The following is a 19,103-nucleotide window of genomic DNA, read 5'->3' on the forward strand; positions in this document are numbered from 1 at the left end:
TATTTATATTTACAATTAAAATTATCAAAATATTGTGATAATTATTTTAAAATAAAATACAATAACATATTTTAATTATTATAGTTTTATAAAAAAATATTTATCATAAAATTTATATAAATTGCAAAAAATTAAAAATATTTAAAAGTTTGAAACTACTTAGAAATTTTTCTTATATAAATTATTTTAATTTTATAAACTTAAATAGCAATAGTTTTTTTAATGTTATAAATTATATAAAAATAAAAATACTTAAAATTTTGAAACTAATTATAAAATTTCTCATATACATTATTTATATTTTCTTAAAATTGAATGGCTATTTTTATTTTTCATGACTAATACAATATATTGTATTACTAAAACATATTATTTTTTATAATTTTAGTTATTTTTAATGTGACTAGTAATTATTAAAATTATTCTATTATTTTATATAGAGAAATTAATAACTAAGTTTTAAAATTAATTAATATTATTTATAAACTATATAAATTTATTTTACAGATATTAAACACAAATAAATTATGTCACATTATTGTTTAAATCATAGCTAATGTACCAAAAATTGTATGATTATTTATCTTTAAGAAAATATTATTTATTAATTATTAATTAATTAAATGTTGTAGTTTCTACCCAAAAAAATCAAAATTCGTTTTTCCTTTCAAAAGCTCACAAAAGTTGGTTTTTGATTTTTCTTCACAAAGTGGTTAAACTTTTCAAAAACTAGTTTCCCTAAATTTTAGGGAATCTATTTATTAGAAATCTTGATTGACAAATCAAATGGTTTCTACAAAAACAAAAACTAAAAACTAAAACTTGATTGGATGAAAAGTGGTTTTTGCAAAAACAAAGACCAAAAACTAAATCAAAAACCACAAACAATCCACCTCTTTCTAAGTCTTACACCATAACACCAAAGCCCAAACATGGGCTGCACAAACATAACAAAGGCCAACACAAAGGCCTAGTCTATACAGACCTCTCGAGGACAAAGGCCCATCAAGAGAAAACCGTCGAGGAAGAAACGATTGGACATCCAGCACGTGTTCTAACGCCGATCGATAGAGAAACATGCGTCAAGGTAAGGATGCATCATCTTCCTCCGGAGTCAGAGAGGAGGCGCTACGACTAGGCTCCACAAACAGCAGAGACCAACCGGAGAAGAAGGCCGCTCAAACAGAACTGCCCTCGCCCAATCGAAGTTGAGAAACCTAATCTGACAGATCAATCGTTTCATCAAATAAACTCAACCGTCTACAATCGAACCAACAAATCTTCGATTTTCCTGAAAGGTAGACCATATATTTTTTATGATAAAAATAAGCTTGAAGATGAAACATCCCACGCCAGGGAAACATCCCAGTTGGTCGTCATTCTCGAAAAGCCGTAAACTAATCTTCTCGCTCACTTGGGACAGTAAACTAATCTTCTCTCTCGGTCACAGTTAGATCATTAATTGTTTTTATGTCAAAGTTACTAATATGGTAGATATATCCTTCTTTGAAAGTGTATATTGTATTAGCGGATGATCAATAGTAGCTTTTTATCAAATCTCCTAAAAAGGATAAAAATTTAAATAAATGAATAAACAGAATCAAAATTTAAAATATTTATTATAAAGCCTACATTTTCATCGACAAGCAAAAGTTCTTGGCTCAGTGAAATGCTTCATCTCCTTCAAGTTTGTGATTCCCATTTTTGAATCAAGCAGCAATCAATTCTTGCATTAAATGTTATTTTTTGAAATCCTTCGGTTTTGAATATGAATGTCTAAAGCTAGTGATGTATGAGTCCTGGGGTAAACAAAATTGATTCTAAATAAAATAAAAAAAATTAAAAAATTGATTCTAAAATAATAATGATGTTGATGTTTTATTTCGATGAATTCTTTTCTACCGATTTTGAATTTAACGGGAGAGTGGATTCACATTAGGCAAAGTCAGACTCTTAGAAGCAGTATCTTGAACAAGACCAAGGAGGCCGGTTTTAGAACAGAGGAGTGATGTCGGATATTCCTCTCTCTCCATAGAAAATAAATAACTTTCTGAAAAATGAGTTTCAAAATGGGTTTAACTCCCCGCAGCGTAACAACCGCACCAAACCATGAGACGACATCATCAAGGGTCCTACAGATTTTTTCCATCACGTACAGTGGAATTTTTTTGTTATGGAAACAAACAAGCGTCTCTCTCTCTCTCTGAATTTTTCCCTTGTCTGTTTTCACCACCACCGCAGTCTCGATGTTTTCTCTCGCCATCTCTCCTTTTATGTGTATCCCCATCTTCTTGAAACAAATAATAAAATGACATATCTTAATATATAATGACACAACTTTTAACAAAAAATAAAATTCCTATAAAACACACTATTTTTTCAATATTGTTTGGGTTTGCTATTATTAATTGTTCTTTTCTTCACCATTTTATTTGATTAATGAAAATTATGCTTTGAGAAGGTATGAGCATTGGACTATTTATAGATTTTCAAAAATCTGTTTGAAGAGTCACATCTTTTGAATTAAAATGTTGTGTCTTTTTGTAATAATACTTATACGAAAAGTCACAACTTTTTAATTTAAATAGTCACATTCTTTTAATATAAATAGTTATTTTAAAATAAAAAGACACAACTTTTAATTGTTGAAAAAACAAAACCTTTCAACATAAGTGAAATTCACAACCTTTTAAATTAATTGGGATTGCTATTATTAGTAGATAAGTATTTTAGAATAGAAAGAAAATAAAACTAACAAGTCAATTTACATTTAGCTTTTTCCAGATCTTCGTACAAAAAAATTTCAAAGACATATATGTTCACATATAAGGTTTTTTATATCACACAAACTAACAAAACATCTATTTGCAAAGAAGAAATACAATGTCAACATCAAGATTTGCTTTATTTTGTACCGTCTTGGTTTTTCTCGGTAGTTTTCATGAAGGTATGTTATATATACTTAACCTTTTATCCAATCCTTTATCATTATACCATTAAAAACATAATCATTTTCTCCAACATTTTTAAATAAACAGGTGCTAACTTTAAAGTTGATGCTCGGCCACCATATTGCTATAGAGCAAAAAATTCTAACTGGTGCTGCACCTTAAAACCGAAAGGGTGCCGAGGCAGCAAAGTGGAATGTGACGCGATTTGTAAACCCTAACACAGCCTTTGAACTTTCCAGAAGAAAACTTCTCTAGTTATATTTTTCAAATGTTTTCTTACTTATATTATTCTAATTTTAAAGAATAAATAACAAATCCTGTTCTACAGGAACAACTAGTGTTGTATGCTAAAATATTCACTAGTAAAAATCCAACGCATAGCCACTACAAAGTTGTGGCTATAGAACAAATTATCGTGGCTATAAAAGAAACCAGCCACGCTTAGATGTCCGAAAAGTAGCGTGGCTATAGCCTCGTGGCTAGAAATAAGCGTGGCTTTTCGTGGCTAGTAGCCACGTTATTACCACGCGCGTTTTCGTGGCTATAATAGCCACGATATAATATTAAGACGTGGCTATTGCTAGTGGCTATAATAGCCACGATATAATATTAAGACGTGGCTATTGCTAGTGGCTATAATAGCCACGATACTGCCACTTATTCGACGTGGCACTATTAGCCACGGTTTAAAACTGTTTTTCAGTGGTTATTATAGCCACGATTTAGCTACTAAGATTCAACATTTATAGTATCCACTGTTTTGAAAAACATTCGGTTTGATTAGTTTTAATTAGCCAATTTTCATATTAGAGATTCATTCAAATTATTAAAATTGCACATTCAATAAACACAGAGCTTAATATACAAAATAGTCAAGGTTCAACATTCATAAAAAGTTACATAAGACAAGGTTAAAAGTTTTGAGTCTAAGAAGACTATCAAAAGACCTTGTTACAAAAGAGGTTATAAAATAAAGTACCAACTTCTAAATGCCATTGAGAGGATTAGGCTGACCAGTTGGTGCTTGAGCCTGATGATCAGAAGTCTGTCCAGTAGGTGCTTGCGGGGGCCTAAGTGTTTGGAGGAGCTGATTGATTGCTTTCCTTGTTGCTGCAAAGTCCTGCCTCATGTCTGAGACGTCCTGTTTCACCCCAGCAACATCAGAAGTGACACTTTGGAGGGTTGTCTCAAGACCGCCCACACGCATCTCCAGGTCCAGGTTGCGGGCAATACCATTGGGGACGCGTGAAGAAGGCGCATGCTCCCTGAATTGTTCACTGCCCAGTCCGTAAACATATCCCCTCTTACTCTTAGCATTCTGTCAAGAGAAATGGAAAAATATTCAAAACCAAGCAAGAGCAAACAGAAACTAACATAAGGCTATTTGATCAACTCAGGTAACACATGTAATGCAATTGTCAAAACAGAACAGAAGATTAAAAGTGTCTGAGAATAAAAATGTTAAGCTATCATACCTTCAGATAAGCCTTGTTTAACATGAGGCGAGAAGGAGCAGATGATGCACTTGGACTCCCTGGTGATCCTTCAGTGTTAGAGAGCTGTGTGGCTTCCATCTCGGCCTGAGTTACCAGTTCTTCAGCCCGATAGTCCACAAAAGTCCCATCTGGTCGGGAGTGTGTCTCCCTGACAAGGGCAGTGTAGGATGGTGGTTCACCAGAGGCTTGCGTCTGCAAAAAAAAGAAATTAGGAAGACAGATTAGAAAAAAAATTATTTATAGTACAGACATGGAAGATACCATGTTATACGCTATCCTTGCAAAACACCTAGGGCCTGCATTATGCTTGTGGCACCCTTTACCCACAGGATCAGCCTTGCGGCTTTTAGCAGCCTTCTTGCTTTTCTTTTTAGCTTCATCAGTCGCCCAATACTCCAGAAGCAGTGTCCAGTCGCTATCATTGATGTACTTTGGCTTCTTGTGTTGCCTCTTCTTCTTACTAATCCTTTCACCAACGGTTGTCATCGTTTCCTTCTTCCACAGACCGTAGACCAAATCATTAAATTGAGGCTCCCAGTAGAAATTTTGCTACAACAAAAAACAAAACAGTAAGAGGTTTAGAAACAGGAAATAATAACAGTAAGAGATTTAAAAAAAAAATGAAATTTTTGATTACCACAAACGTTTGCCACCAGGAATCCTTCCTTTCCTCAGGCACCTTATTCCAACTCTTCCAAGGACCCATGTAGTATCCTTGCCAAGTTGCACGGATGAAAGCATGGATACATGGGTCAATACCAAACCTAAGATGATAACAAACATCAGTAACTGAAACAAGACTATGACAAAATCCTACCTAAAATTTCACAAAACAATCCTAACAGAAACAATCCTAACCAATCAAAGACCCAATTCAAATAACAGAAACATTCAAAGATGAGGAAGTGATCTTACCATAAAGCTCCATTCGGCTTATCAGGATGGAGATGTGGCTGTGAGAGCCTAGCAGGTGAGTTGAGCATCGCATTAAGGGTCATCTGCGGGTAGCTGTTGGAACGAGATGAGGAAGCAGCATGGTTTGGAGCGGCTCCAGTAGCACCAGGAGGCATAGGAGGTGACCCAGCATGGTAAACAGCGGGTCCAGTAGCACCCGGAGGCATAGGAGGAGACGCAGCATGGTAAACAACGGGTCGAGTAGCACCCGGAGGCATAGGAGGAGACGCAGCTTGTGTTCCAGGTGCTCTTGTTGAGTTCATCTGTAAAAAACCAACAAGAACACATCTTTAGAGTCAAGAAAGAGAGAAAGACAAATCTAAACGAAGAACAGAAAGTAGACAGACAAAACCCCTAATCGAAACAGAAAGTAGACAGACAAAACCCCTAATCGATACTCTAAAATAAACAAAACCCTAGATCGAAACAGAGAGTAGACATGTAACAACCAATCAAACAAGACAGAGAGAAATCGAAACCCTAGATCGAAAACCCTAAAACATCATATCGAATCGAGAATCGAAGGGTTTCATCTCCGAGAAAGGAGAAGAGAAAGAGAGAGGGTTACCATGAGAGGTGGGAGATGGAATCGGAGACGGCGAATTGAATCGGAGACGGCGAGATTGAACCGGAGACGGTGACACAAGAAACGGAGAGGAGAAGAACTGTTCCGTCGCGAGTCGAGAGAGAGAGTTTGTCTTTTTTTCTCTAAGTGTTGAGAAGAAAGAAGAAAACTGAATTATTAAACCCTTTTCTAAAGCCACGAAAAATCAATGGCTAAACCGTGGCACTGAACCGCGAAATTAAAAACAATTGGAGCCAAAACCAAATCAATTGGAGCCAATCCAATTGGTTTACCAAAATTTTGGCATAGCCACGATATAGCCACGCAATTACAGTGGCAATATGTAATATCTCGCGGGAAACCAAAAAAAATTCGAGCCAAACCAATTGGTTTTTTCTATTTTCCTTATAGCCACGAAACAGCCACAAATAAACCGTGGCTCTATCTAAAAACGCGTAACCACAAACACCCAACCCCTAAAGCACAATCCCTAAAACCCAAACTCTTTTCCATCAAACCTTATACCCATACAACAACTACAATTCAAACCCTTCATACATTCATATATTACATTCATATATTTTACATAATATAATTTTTCCAACAATCTCACAACATATTTTACAAACCTTATAACATATTTTACAACCTTACAACATATTTTACAAACCTTATAACATATTTTACAACCTTAAGCATATATTTGACTACTCTGAATCACCGTCTGATTGTACCTCAACATCTGATACATATTCATCGTTTGGAGGATTCACCGGGACAAGATCATAATCAGAAACATCGTCAACAACATGTGTTTCCACCCGTAACAATGAACTTTCTGCAACTTGGTCACGTCTATCATCCTGCCACGCAGTTAAAGCAATTTCGGACGTTTCTCGGATTCCTCGAGGAATAATTTTTGCGCATGCCCACCAATCATCGGCAGAATGTCGGCGTACCCGTGGATAAGAAATAAAACATGCTTGATCACAATTACCTGGTCATGATACAATAACATCGAAGTTTAAAATTATGGATTTTCATCAAACATTAAATCTCAAGCACATATATATTTCACTTACCAGGTAATACAAAAGGATCATATTTTGCATATTGTCTTCGTGGTGAGACATCAACAAAACCAGATGGATGTATTCTCATACCGCGATTTTCCGTGGTGTCAAACCACGAACATTTAAAAATCATGACCTTCAAGCCAACATCACCATGATACTCCACCATCATAATCTCCTGTATGAGGCCATAGTAGTCTGTCTCATTGGTTCCAGGAACACAAACACCATAATGTTGAGTTTTTCTATTTTGACCGTGGTTATGTGTGTGGAAAGTGTATCCCCGGGTGTGATATATTGGCCAAGACCTATAATTGCGCCTAGGACCTTGTACAAAATCCAACATCCACATAGGAAATGTGTAAAACTGAGTCGCATCATTAATCTGCAATAGAATAACATTGTTATAAATTACATCATAAAATAAATAAATTGTGGAACTTGATAATATTAAAACAAAAACTCACATAGTCTTTGCACCACTCTGCAAAGTTGGTGTCTTTCGCTTTTTGCATTGCAACTTGAGTAATATCAGGAATACTCCGTGTCATATATTCTTCAAACATCCTGCACACATTTAAAATATTAGTTATGTAACTAGAAATATGTATTTATATTATATTTTCATAATATTAAGGTACCTTTCATATGGAGCAAATGTTTCACAGTTGAGCATCATAAATGTCTGAAGAACGGTGTTATCTTTATCATTTAACCAACCAGTTGAGCATTGACCACTGATTCTCCCTTCGTGGTAAAACAAAGGTGGTACATCCGGATAATTGTATGAGAAACGAATATCATTTGGACCTTCTGGAATGCTCATGATCTCAGGATGACCAAAATAATTTGAGGATGCTCTTGAAATCTCCTCGTTTATCCATTGTGCAACTATCGAACCCGCAATGCGTGCTTTGTTTCTGACCATCTTCTTCAAATGGTACATGTATCTTTCAAATACATACATCCACCTAAAATGGACGGGCCCACCTAAGGCTACCTCATCTGGAAGGTGCACAAGAAGATGTTGCATAACATCGAAGAACGATGGAGGAAAAATCTTTTCCAAGTTACAAAGCTTCACACCGATATTTGCCTTTAAAAGACCAATATCTGATTCTTTCAAAATCCTCGAAGAGATATCTCGGAAAAAGAGGGCAATATCTGTAAACAAAACATTAAAGTTATAACATCAATCATAGTAATTATTAAGATAATATAAAAAATAAATACCTCTAATTGCCGTATGAACATTTTTTGGAAGAAGTTCCGCGAATGCAAATGGATAGAGTCGTTGCATAATGACATGACAATCATGACTTTTCAGTCCATGTAGCTTTAAATTGCTTTCGTCAATACATCGACTAAATTTGGAGGAATATCCATCGGGGAATTTTATATCATTTTTCAGCCACAGAAGGAATTCTCGCTTAGCCGCATTTGACAGCCTGAATATTGGCACGGGCATCGTTCCATCCTCTTTCATCTCTAAATCACGCCTTTTGCATAGACCTGGAAGATCCAATCTGCTTTTGACGTTGTCTTTTGTCTTTCCAGGAGCATTTAACAATGTGTTCGTGAGGTTATCGAAGAAGTTTTTCTCAATGTGCATGAAATCAAGGTTATGCCGAAGAAGATGAGTTTCCCAATACGGCAACTCCCAGAAAATACTCTTCTTAACCCAATTGTGAGTAACTCCGTATTCAGATATTGTCTTGGATGGATTATCATGTCCATTCCCTCCACATTCAACGGACTTTGATAAACCTTTTATATTATTTATCCTCTCACGCAATATTTCTTCTCCCGTCAACCATGGTGGAGGAGGATCCACAACTGTTTTTCCCCGTGTAAATGCTTGAGTGTTTCTCCTGTAAGGATGATCTTCATCTAAAAATCTTCTGTGGCAATCAAACCAACTATGTTTCCGTCCATTACGTAACCAGAACGCACCTGTCTCATCTTGACAATATGGACACGATAACCGACCATGTGTCGTCCAACCTGAAAGCATCCCATACGCTGGAAAATCGCTTATCGTCCACATCAACACTGCTCGCATTATGAATCTTTCTTTCCTTGAAATATCATATGCCTCCACTCCATCTTTCCATAAACTCTGTAACTCTTCAATCAGCGGCTGAAGGTAAATATCTAAGCTTTTTCTTGGATGTTTGGGTCCGGGAATTAGCACCGAAAGGTATAAGAATTCTCTTTTCATACACATTCCCGGAGGCAAATTGTATGGAGTTACAATAACTGGCCAAAGGGAATGTGCTTCGCCATTCATACCAATCGGATTAAACCCATCCGTTGATAAGCATAGATAAATGTTCCGGCTTTCAGCAGCAAATCCAGGATATAACTCACCGAAGTGTTTCCACGCTATGGCATCAGATGGATGATGTATTTCTCCTTCCGGAGTTACATGTTCCTTATGCCACCGCATATTGGAAGCTGTCAAGTTGGTATAGACGTTTCAGACGATCTGCTATTGGGAGGTAAAACATTCTCTGTTTCGGTTTGTTTTTACCTTTTCCGTTCTTCGGGTAGTAGCGATCTTCTCCACAAAACCGACAACTGACCAACTTCGCATCGTCTCCCTTCCAAAATAACATACAGTTCTTCACACATACGTCAATCTTCTGTAAGGGTAACCCAAGCGACCGTGTCAGTTTCTTTGTCTCGTAATATGTTGCTGGAGCTTTATTTGGCTGCGGAAGTATGTTTTTAAATACTTCAGATATCTCATCTACACAAGCTTCTGGTAGATTATAATCTGTCTTCACTTTCATCATCCGCGAAGCAAGAGACAACTGAGAAATTCCTTCTGCACATCCTTCGTAGAGAGGTTGAGTCGCTGCTTCAAATGCTTCAAAAACACTATCATGATAGGGTTGTGCCATGTCTGTCTCTTCTATAGCTTCCGGCATGTAAGCTGGCGCAATGTCTGCGGGTACCTCTGGAATATTCAGGTGGTGATCTTCATAAGCATTCCAAATAGGAGTCTCTAACATTTCTTCTTCACCCGTCGAATGATTCGCCCCAGAACTCTCACCAAGATCGTTGAATTTCTCTCCATGACTCGTCCAAAAATAATAATTTCCCTTGAAACCGTACAAGAATAGATGTCGTGCGACAACTCTTGCTTCACGTTGCTTCACATTTTTGCATCGAGCACACGGACACAACAAAGTTTCTCTTTCTTTGTAATCTTCTTGATTACACGCAAATTGAATAAATGCATCAACACCTCCAAGAAATATTTCAGAAACCTGATTACTCTCAGGATCAATTCTTTGATCCATCCATTCTCTAGATTGAAAGTAGAAAGACATTTTGTTCTGAAAATTTGAGAGAAGAACAAAAGTTCTAAATGTCACGGTTATGAAGCGTATATATGATACGACATAGCCACGACCAGGCCACGAAATTTTCGTGGCTCTCTTAAAATATCATTGCCAAACGAATATTTCTCTGCCATAACCAGAATAAAGACTCAAAAAGCATGTATAGCCACGAAACAGCCATGAAACAACCGTGGCTAGATCCCATTTCGTCAAACGATTGGACGTAACACTTCCTTTTTGATGTCGGCACAAAAAAACAAAATGGTGCCACGTTTTATTAGTGGCAAATTCGTGGCTAATTTATACAGCCACGAAAATTTCGTAACGGTTCCGTGGCTTTTAGTTGCCACGCTTTGTTTCGTGACTGGGTCGTGGCTTTCTTAATTTTACCGTGGCTTTTTACGTCTCGTGGCTTTTACGTGGCGGTATCGTGGCTTCTTTTAAATAGCCACGGTTTTTAAGTGGCACTACAGTGGCTATGCGATAGATTTTTACTAGTGATTTTGATATTTTTTGGAGGATCTCAAATTATTTTCTTTTTGGTTCTGACTTTCTGCAATTGTATTTAATAAATTTGTTTATGTTTTAGAAAAACAAGAATAAAATCATAATTAAGTGTTAATTTTTATTTAAGTGATGTAAAGACTCGAATGATTGAATAAAATAAAAATATATAACTAGGAAATACAGTAAAACCCTATAAATTAATCTTCAATAGATTAATAGCTACAAGAATAAATAAATTTTACTCGCTTGAGTTAGACAGTTCCAAAAATAAAAAAAATTTGATAGGATATTAAATATGTTTTAAAAAATCTTATGAAAATATAGTCACATTAAAATTATAAATCCTCAGTTAATATATATAATTTATAAAAATATAAATAAAATATTGCAATATTTGTTTTAACCACATTAAGTCACTTTATAACTTTCTGGACACTATAAAACATATTATTATTATTATTATTATTATTATTATTATTATTATTATTATTATTATTATTATTATCAATATTTCATTATATCACATCTAGAACACATTTACATTAGATAGTAAACATCTCTTAAACACAAATTATTAAATAAGAACAAGATGAAAAGTCAAAATTTATATTAGGTTAATATATATAACATGAAGTACATTTTTTTATTTTTAACTAAAATCATATTTTCAAATATACAAATGTTGATTTTTTTTTAGAAAATGAAAAAATATTATGTTGACACCATTATTAATTTGTATAATATTTATTGTAGAATAAATGAAAATATATGATTTGGTGTTTATGCATTTCATAGGTAAGTTGGTAACGTTGGATTTTGGTTTTTTAGTTTTTGGTTTTTGGAATAGTTACGATATTATCACTAATATCTTTTTTTTTATTTATACTATATTAATGCATAGATATAGAAATATTAATATTTCAATAAAAATAGAAAACAAAAAAAAACAAAAAAGTCACGCACATTGCTTAAGGAAACCAGAAAATGTGGTTTTTTGTTTTTGCTTAGAAGTAGATATTTATTTAAAATGTGGATCTTCATAGGACTAGGACGGCTTAGGTGATGCAGTTAGGCGTAAGTCTTCATAAGGCAGGTAGTATTGTCGGTTGTCGAATCGTCTATGTAATCTTTCCTATATCATAATTGTAAGATCATAATAAATCAGCGTTAAAAAAAAGATATTTATTTGAAAATCTGGTTTTCATAAATTTTAGGGAATCTATTTTCCGAAAATCTTGATGGGTAAAAAAATAGTTGTTAAAAAATCAAAAACCAAAAACCATTTTAGAAACGACAAACAATCAACCTCATAGAAGAACTAGGTGATTCTTTAGTGTATACGGGTATAATACTTATAAAATAGCAAATTATTATGATTGATTGATTTTTCTTTTATTTATTAATAATTTTAATTTTAAAATTTATATGTTTTAAAATAGTTAAAATATTATGTTAAATTATATTATATTGTTATTTTGATTAAATATATAGTTTCAAGCATTAATTTAAATTGTTTAAGTTATTTTTAGGCAAAGTGGCTTATATCTATTCTTCTCAGCTAAATTATGATTTTTGGCATAAATTATGATTTATTTTTGGTTCTAATTAGATTAAGTCATGTTATTTTAATTGCATTTAGTTCTATTCATTCATTTAGGCTTGTAAACATATATCTATAAATTCTGTAATAAATTAATAAAAAAAATCGACTTCAATTTAAAAGAGAAAAAAAACTAAAATGTTGATCGTTTTAAATTTAAATACGTTAATTAAATTTGTAATCTTTTAAATATGTCAACTTTTCTAGTTTTAAAACGTAATAACAACTAAAATCTATCAAGTATCATTACAAAAGTTTGACGTGAGCACTACATAAATATGACCATTTGTACGTATATACATAAATATGATAAATTTTGTTTTAATAAATAAAATATGGAGGAATAATGATTTGTGAAATAAATAAATTAAGCAAAAAGGAATTTTTGATAAATACCCTTGTGGAGTTATTAACTTGATGCTCAAATCATCATTTATTATTTTTTATAATTGTTGGGATCATAAAAAAATTTAGGCCCAAAAATTAATTCCACAAAACTTTGTATCCGAATATGTATGGACGATTAAATCCATTTAAAATGAGAAAAGGTGGCCAATATCTCGAACCTAGTGCAGAAGCTTCAGTTGGAACCCCCTTGCCAGTAGACCAAAAAGATTGGTTCAAATCATCATTTGAATCCGCTGCTCGTTATCTCCTAGCAAAATGTCTTTCCTAGTAATTTTATCAATGTCGTACAAGAAAACTAATAAGGCGCGAGTCAGATTTCGGACCAAAACAAATTAGGTTCGAATGCATCACCTGATGTTGATACGTTCGTCAATTTCTGGCAAGTCCCCTTGGTATCAGCTTCGTTTTCAGAAAGCTGAGTTTGTTTCTTTTACATAAAAACTGGATGAGCAAAATCCACTCTCATCTAGAGAGTAACGTCTGACCATAATATGTACACGTTTTATTCTTTACGGACAAGTACTGTATATAAGTTGTCTTTGTAAGCATGTTTCTTCGGTTCACCCACAAATACTATTTTGTTATTTCATATTTTATATTCTTAAAAAAAACAAAAAATTAATTATTTATCAAATTATATTATGTTTTTAAAATAAAAAAGGTAAAAATAGTAGTAGTTGCAAAAAAGAAAAAAAGATTTTTAAAAAGATTTTAACAACTAAACCTTAAACCCTTGGTTAAACCCTAAACCCTTGGATAAATCTTAAATACTAAATCATAACAACTAAACACTAAATCTTAAGAACATTAAACCATTAATCATAAACTCTAAATCATTCGATAAATCCTAATCCCTAGGATTTATGGTTTATCCAAGAGTTTAGGGTTTACCCATGGGTTTAGAGTTTAATATTTATGATTTAGAATTTAGTGTTTTGGTAACGGCGTTAGAAATATTAAAAATATGTTTTTTCAATTACTACTATTTTTATTTATTTTTACCTTTTTATTTTAAAAACATAATATAATTTGGCAAATGCTTATTAACTTTTTTTTATAAGATATAAAATATGAAATAACAAAATAATACTCCCACCGTTCCATTAAGAGCATCTCCAATGTAATTCTCCATTTTTTTCTTCAAAATGGAGTAAATATAAAAATGAAGTAAAAATGCTCCAACCCTACTCTATTTTTCACTCCATAATGGAGTGATGAACAAACAAAAAATAGTTTATTCCATAAATGAAGTAAACTCTATTATGAAGTGAGATTTAGAGTTGGGTTGGAGCAATCCTTACTCTATTTTCACTTTTACTCTATTTTAGAGGAAAAAATTAAGTGGGGTTGGAAATGCCCTAAGATAGACTTTTTAGAACAAAGGGATTAATATTTTGGCAATGTATAGTTAATGTTGAAAAGTTGTATACTTTTAAGAAACATTAATTGAAAATATTTGAATTGGTTGAATATTATTGGTTGATATTTATTGAAAAATGTATAGTAAAATAAATAATAAATTCAATTGTAAGAAATTAATTGTAAAAATTAATTATAAGAAATTAATTGTTTCCTTAATATGCGTGAATACTCTAGAAAATCCTTCTTTCGGGAACAGATGGAGTACTATAAAACATGTATAAGTTATATGCATGCATGTTTTTCTCAACAAAAAAAAAGGGTAGATGCGTGCAGTTTTTCTTGTGTTCGATCCTTTAGCTGCTTATTTGATTCGAAAAAACTTCATCATCCTTCTCATGACTAATGAAAATGTTGCTGAGTTGAAAGACTAGTCCACCAGCGTCATATATAGGCTGCTCCTTTGATTTTATATGTTCTTCTTCTGTGCCTAGACTGATTCTCTGACAAATCAGCTCTGTGCTTGCTATCAAACTTTCTTTCTCAGGATGATTAACTATCTTTAACTCTATAAATGAATGTTTAGATCAGAAAAATAAAGAGAAATTACACAATTCCTATCAACCTCACGTATTAATTTTTATTTTTCTCACATGTTAAATTTAAGGTGTTTAACAAAAGCATCTGATAAAAATCAAATTGCTGAAGAATAATAAAAAATCAAATATTTTACCAGAAAAACATATTACACAATTTGATCTAAATAAATTTACAAAGATTAGTTATTACTAATCAAATTTGTTATAAATAATAAAATATGTTACATTTTATGAAATATCAACAAATAGGTAACAAAAATTTGAATTATGTCCTTATTTGGATGGCCCAAGGATTTTATTTTTAGCTTCTAAAAAGAATTTGTGATCTTAGTTGTTTTCTTCACCAAATCTGATCTTAATTGTTGTTAATTATCCATAAGACCAACTACTATTAAAAATCAAGTCTGTAAACAAAGATGTGTTACTAAATGTATTCAAACAGAAAGTGCCCATCTGTTTAGACAGAGGATTCGATCATCCAACCTCCTCAAATATCTTGTTTCGCAATCTCACCCACATGCTATTTTCCTTTAAATTATCTGCCTCTGTCGATCTCTTCTTTTCCAACCCACTTTCTCTTCTCCTTCTCTTGTCTTCGTTGAATTTTGGGATCTTACACCGCAGCAAATAACAACACCGCCAACTATATATTTGTCTTATTTGTCCTTTTGGTTTTGATCTTTGTAACAATCAATAAGGAAAGTAAAAAGCTTGAATCTGACTAATAATGGGAGACAATGGAGGGAAAAGAACGCCGTCAATGAATCTTGCGGTTCAAGTGTCGATGAGAGTGTTAGTCATTGGCACCGCATTGGCCTCCATGGGGCTCATGATTACTAACCATGAAGTTGCCTCTGTTTATGGCATTGCTTTTGAGGCTAAATACAGCGACTCATCAGCCTTTAGGTACTCTCTATTGCTCATTTCATCAAGGTGCACATACTGATCTAATTAGTGAAATAAAAGATGATGGAATTAAGGAACATCAATCTGCGTCATGAAATTTCACTAATTCACATTAAAAAAGTACGTAGGAGAAATAATTCACAGATTTTGGTAGGAAAAAAATTGCAAAAAAAAAACTGAAAAAGAGAAATATCCCTCTACTAAGACGTAGGAATGTATCTAAAATAAATTCATTCTTAAGTTTTTCATGTCTCATTCATCCACATGTCGCTTATCTTTAAACCATTGATTTGTCTCGTGATTAATAGTATCTAAAACGGCAAAACCATTACCATTTGTAAACACAACACTGATTGTTACAATAAATTAAGAGATCGAGCGATGAGGACATGCATGCAATGAAAGTATGTAACCTTTGTTACGTTTCGCAGGTATTTGGTGTACGCGGATATAGCTATCTCCGCCTTGACATTGTTCACGCTCGTATGGGCTTGTTTAGCTGTCCGTAACCGAGGACTTGTTTTTGCACTCTTCTTTTTTGATTTGGTAATTACTATCCAATTTTTCAATCTGAATATTTGATAGGGAAATTAGACATATGATCGTACGTTTTGATATGGGTCTGGAAATATTGTATAGCTTGCGACGTTGACAGCGATGTCAGCTTTCTCTGCGGCCACATCGGAGGGTTACATTGGAAAGTACGGTAACACACACGCCGGTTGGCTTCCGATCTGCGGTTATGTACATGGTTACTGCAATCGTGGGACTCTCTCACTCGCTTTTTCCTTTGCCTCTTTTCTCCTCTTGTTCATCCTTACTGTCCTAACTGCCTCCGCTGCTCGTCATCACTGAAACTATTTTCTTTACATTTTATATTATACAATTTCTAATATTCTTAAGATTCTTCAATCTTTTTTATATACTTAGATTTTCTAAGATGAATGATTACATAAAGAAATTGTATTGAGTTGAGTCCGTGTATTATTCCGTTAACTATTTGTTTTTATTTTATTTTACTTTACTGATACTCTACTCCTAATATAAGTTTTTTTAGATAAATTTTGAGAATTCAAAAAATATATTAACCGTGCGTTTGTGGCTTGGTGGTAAAAGACTCATGGTTATGAGTTCCGTCACCTAAATTTGGGTCTCGGCCACCTTCAGTTAAAATGGAGTGAATTATTTTTCCTAGCTCTCCAGTTCAGCTTCCAGTTCAGCTTCGTTAGACGGTCGGGTCTATTTGGAGGACATCTGAATACCAGAATCATCAAAAGAAAAGAAAAAGAAAATATATATTCCCGAAAAACATTATCATCAATGGATCTCTCCTGAAAATCTAAACATGGTGCGGACAAGACCAATAAGGGCCCGTTGAAGTAACTTGCATTTCGATTTGGGCCTTAGTTGCAAAACGTGACAAAACTCACTTGACAAATGTGGGACCCATAGCAACATGTGCCGAAGATAGGCCTGAATCCGCAAGAACAAACCTAGGCCACAAAACAAGAGAAATGTGCTTTTGCGTCTCTTAGAGACGACGCCGTATCCACGTCCACCACTGCCTCAAAAACAATTATCTTCTTAAAGAGATTACACCTTATCCAACTTGAGTTTGCAATAGGAGAAGCCATTGTTTTCTGTCTCTGACCTGTATACTAAGCTTCATCTATTTCAATGGCTTCCTTGTCAGCCACTTCTCTAAGCTTCAAAGCTCCCTCCATACAATCAACTAGAATCTCTCAGGTGACTTTACATATACACATCTACTGTTTGTCATTAAACTTAATAATACTTCCTCCGTTTTTTAATATAAATCATTTTAAAGCTATGCACATAGATTAAGAAAATCATTAGTTTCTTATATTTTCGAAACAAAAACATCATTAATTATTTACCTAACTACAATTCAACCAATAGAAAAATAGAAGATATATTATCATTGGTCAGACAACATTAATTATTAATAAATGTTACATAAAAAACCGAAAACGACATATAATTTGTAACAAAAAAGTTTCTCTAAAGCGACTTATATTGAAAAACGGAGGGAGTAGATACTTGACCCCATCTTGAGTTTTTGTTTTTAATAATATTCAAAATCATAATATAACGCAATTAGCTTAATCATCAGGTGTTAAGGAAAGCCTCGACTTTTCAGTCTATCTCCTTTGGTCGTTTCCAGTCTTCAAAGAGCCTTCGTCTTCAAATCAGTTGCGCAGTAAGCAAATCATTTGTTTGAAGCTAAAATTGAATATTTATGATAAAAATGTAATAAGTTGATTTTTAACATGTGAGCATGGTACATTCAGGCAAAACCAGAGACAGTGCAGAAAGTTAGTGACATTGTAAAGGAGCAGTTAGCTTTGTCCGCTGACACTGCGCTCACTGCTGAGTCCAAATTCTCTGCTCTTGGCGCAGATTCTCTTGACACAGTATGTTATAATACTCTCTCTCTGTTTCGTATATAAATGTGATGTTACAAATATGTTAGTCATTTAGTAACGTTTGGTGAATATGGATGCAGGTGGAGATAGTGATGGCTTTGGAGGAAAAGTTTAACATAAGCGTGGAGGAAGCTGATGCTCAGAACATTACGACGATTCAAGAGGCGGCTGATTTGATTGAGGATCTTGTTCAGAAGAAACCTGCGGCCTAAACTCTCCCCGGTTTAACACAAACCGGCTTTCTTTTCCTATAGACCTTTCTTGGTTTAAGAGCATTTAATTAGACCGTATGTCATTTTGTTTTTCTTCTTGTGGAAGTTGAGATTGGATATTGACTATGAGAAAACTTTGATTGGTACGTTGAGATTGATTCATTGGCAATGATTGGTCTTTTATGACGAATATATAAATGTGTTTTTGTGTCGCTACCACATGAATTTAGCTTTTCTATTCATATGACATGGCTTTTGTTAGTTGTAGCTAACTTTCCTCAGAGATTGAAAAAGGAGAGTTGATTTCTGGTAACGAACTACTATGGTAGTATATGGGGGACTATGACCAAAGACGAATTGGTTTAGTGATTAAAACTCTTAAATTATAAGTCACAGATTCAAATTTGATTGGAAGGGATCTATTCTCCAACGAGTTAAATTACAAAGTTTGAGTTTAAAGAGTTTCAAGGATCCAAAACCTCTTGATCATTCAAAAAGTATATAAACTATGGGATATATTAAAACTAGGGAAAACTGTTTTTTTAGAGCAAAAAAATAGTAACTATGTCCCTTTAGACTAATCTATATTTTGTGTCATATTTTCCTATAATACCCTTTAATATTTATGAAAATAATTTTAATAAATAGTTTTACAAACAAAAAAAATTTGGAAAAA

General features: G+C 33.6%; 3 protein-coding genes across 3 annotated transcripts; 2 read left to right on the forward strand and 1 right to left on the reverse strand.

Moving 5' to 3' along the window:
* Nucleotides 1-6,500: 6,500 nt before the first annotated feature.
* LOC108870616 lies at nucleotides 6,501-8,709 on the reverse strand. The gene is made up of 2 exons (XM_018656122.2): nucleotides 8,273-8,709; nucleotides 6,501-8,203 (listed from the first exon to the last, which is right to left on the reverse strand). The coding sequence occupies exons 1-2, from the start codon at nucleotides 8,649-8,651 to the stop codon at nucleotides 7,656-7,658; spliced, it is 927 nt and encodes a 308-aa protein (XP_018511638.2). The 5' UTR covers nucleotides 8,652-8,709; the 3' UTR covers nucleotides 6,501-7,655.
* A 5,290-nt stretch (nucleotides 8,710-13,999) lies between these two features.
* On the forward strand, nucleotides 14,000-16,830 carry LOC103862835 (CASP-like protein 1F1). The gene is made up of 3 exons (XM_009140539.3): nucleotides 14,000-15,768; nucleotides 16,200-16,314; nucleotides 16,408-16,830. Exons 1-3 carry the CDS (start codon nucleotides 15,590-15,592, stop codon nucleotides 16,621-16,623), a joined length of 510 nt encoding a protein of 169 aa, XP_009138787.1. The 5' UTR covers nucleotides 14,000-15,589; the 3' UTR covers nucleotides 16,624-16,830.
* A 427-nt stretch (nucleotides 16,831-17,257) lies between these two features.
* On the forward strand, nucleotides 17,258-18,643 carry LOC103862844 (acyl carrier protein 4, chloroplastic). Its single transcript, XM_009140549.3, has 4 exons — nucleotides 17,258-17,514; nucleotides 17,903-17,989; nucleotides 18,081-18,203; nucleotides 18,296-18,643. Exons 1-4 carry the CDS (start codon nucleotides 17,446-17,448, stop codon nucleotides 18,425-18,427), a joined length of 411 nt encoding a protein of 136 aa, XP_009138797.1. The 5' UTR covers nucleotides 17,258-17,445; the 3' UTR covers nucleotides 18,428-18,643.
* The last annotated feature ends 460 nt before the right edge of the window (nucleotides 18,644-19,103 follow it).

Source organism: Brassica rapa, chromosome A01 (genome assembly GCF_000309985.2).
Source record: "Brassica rapa cultivar Chiifu-401-42 chromosome A01, CAAS_Brap_v3.01, whole genome shotgun sequence".
Classification (NCBI taxonomy): Eukaryota; Viridiplantae; Streptophyta; class Magnoliopsida; order Brassicales; family Brassicaceae; genus Brassica; species Brassica rapa.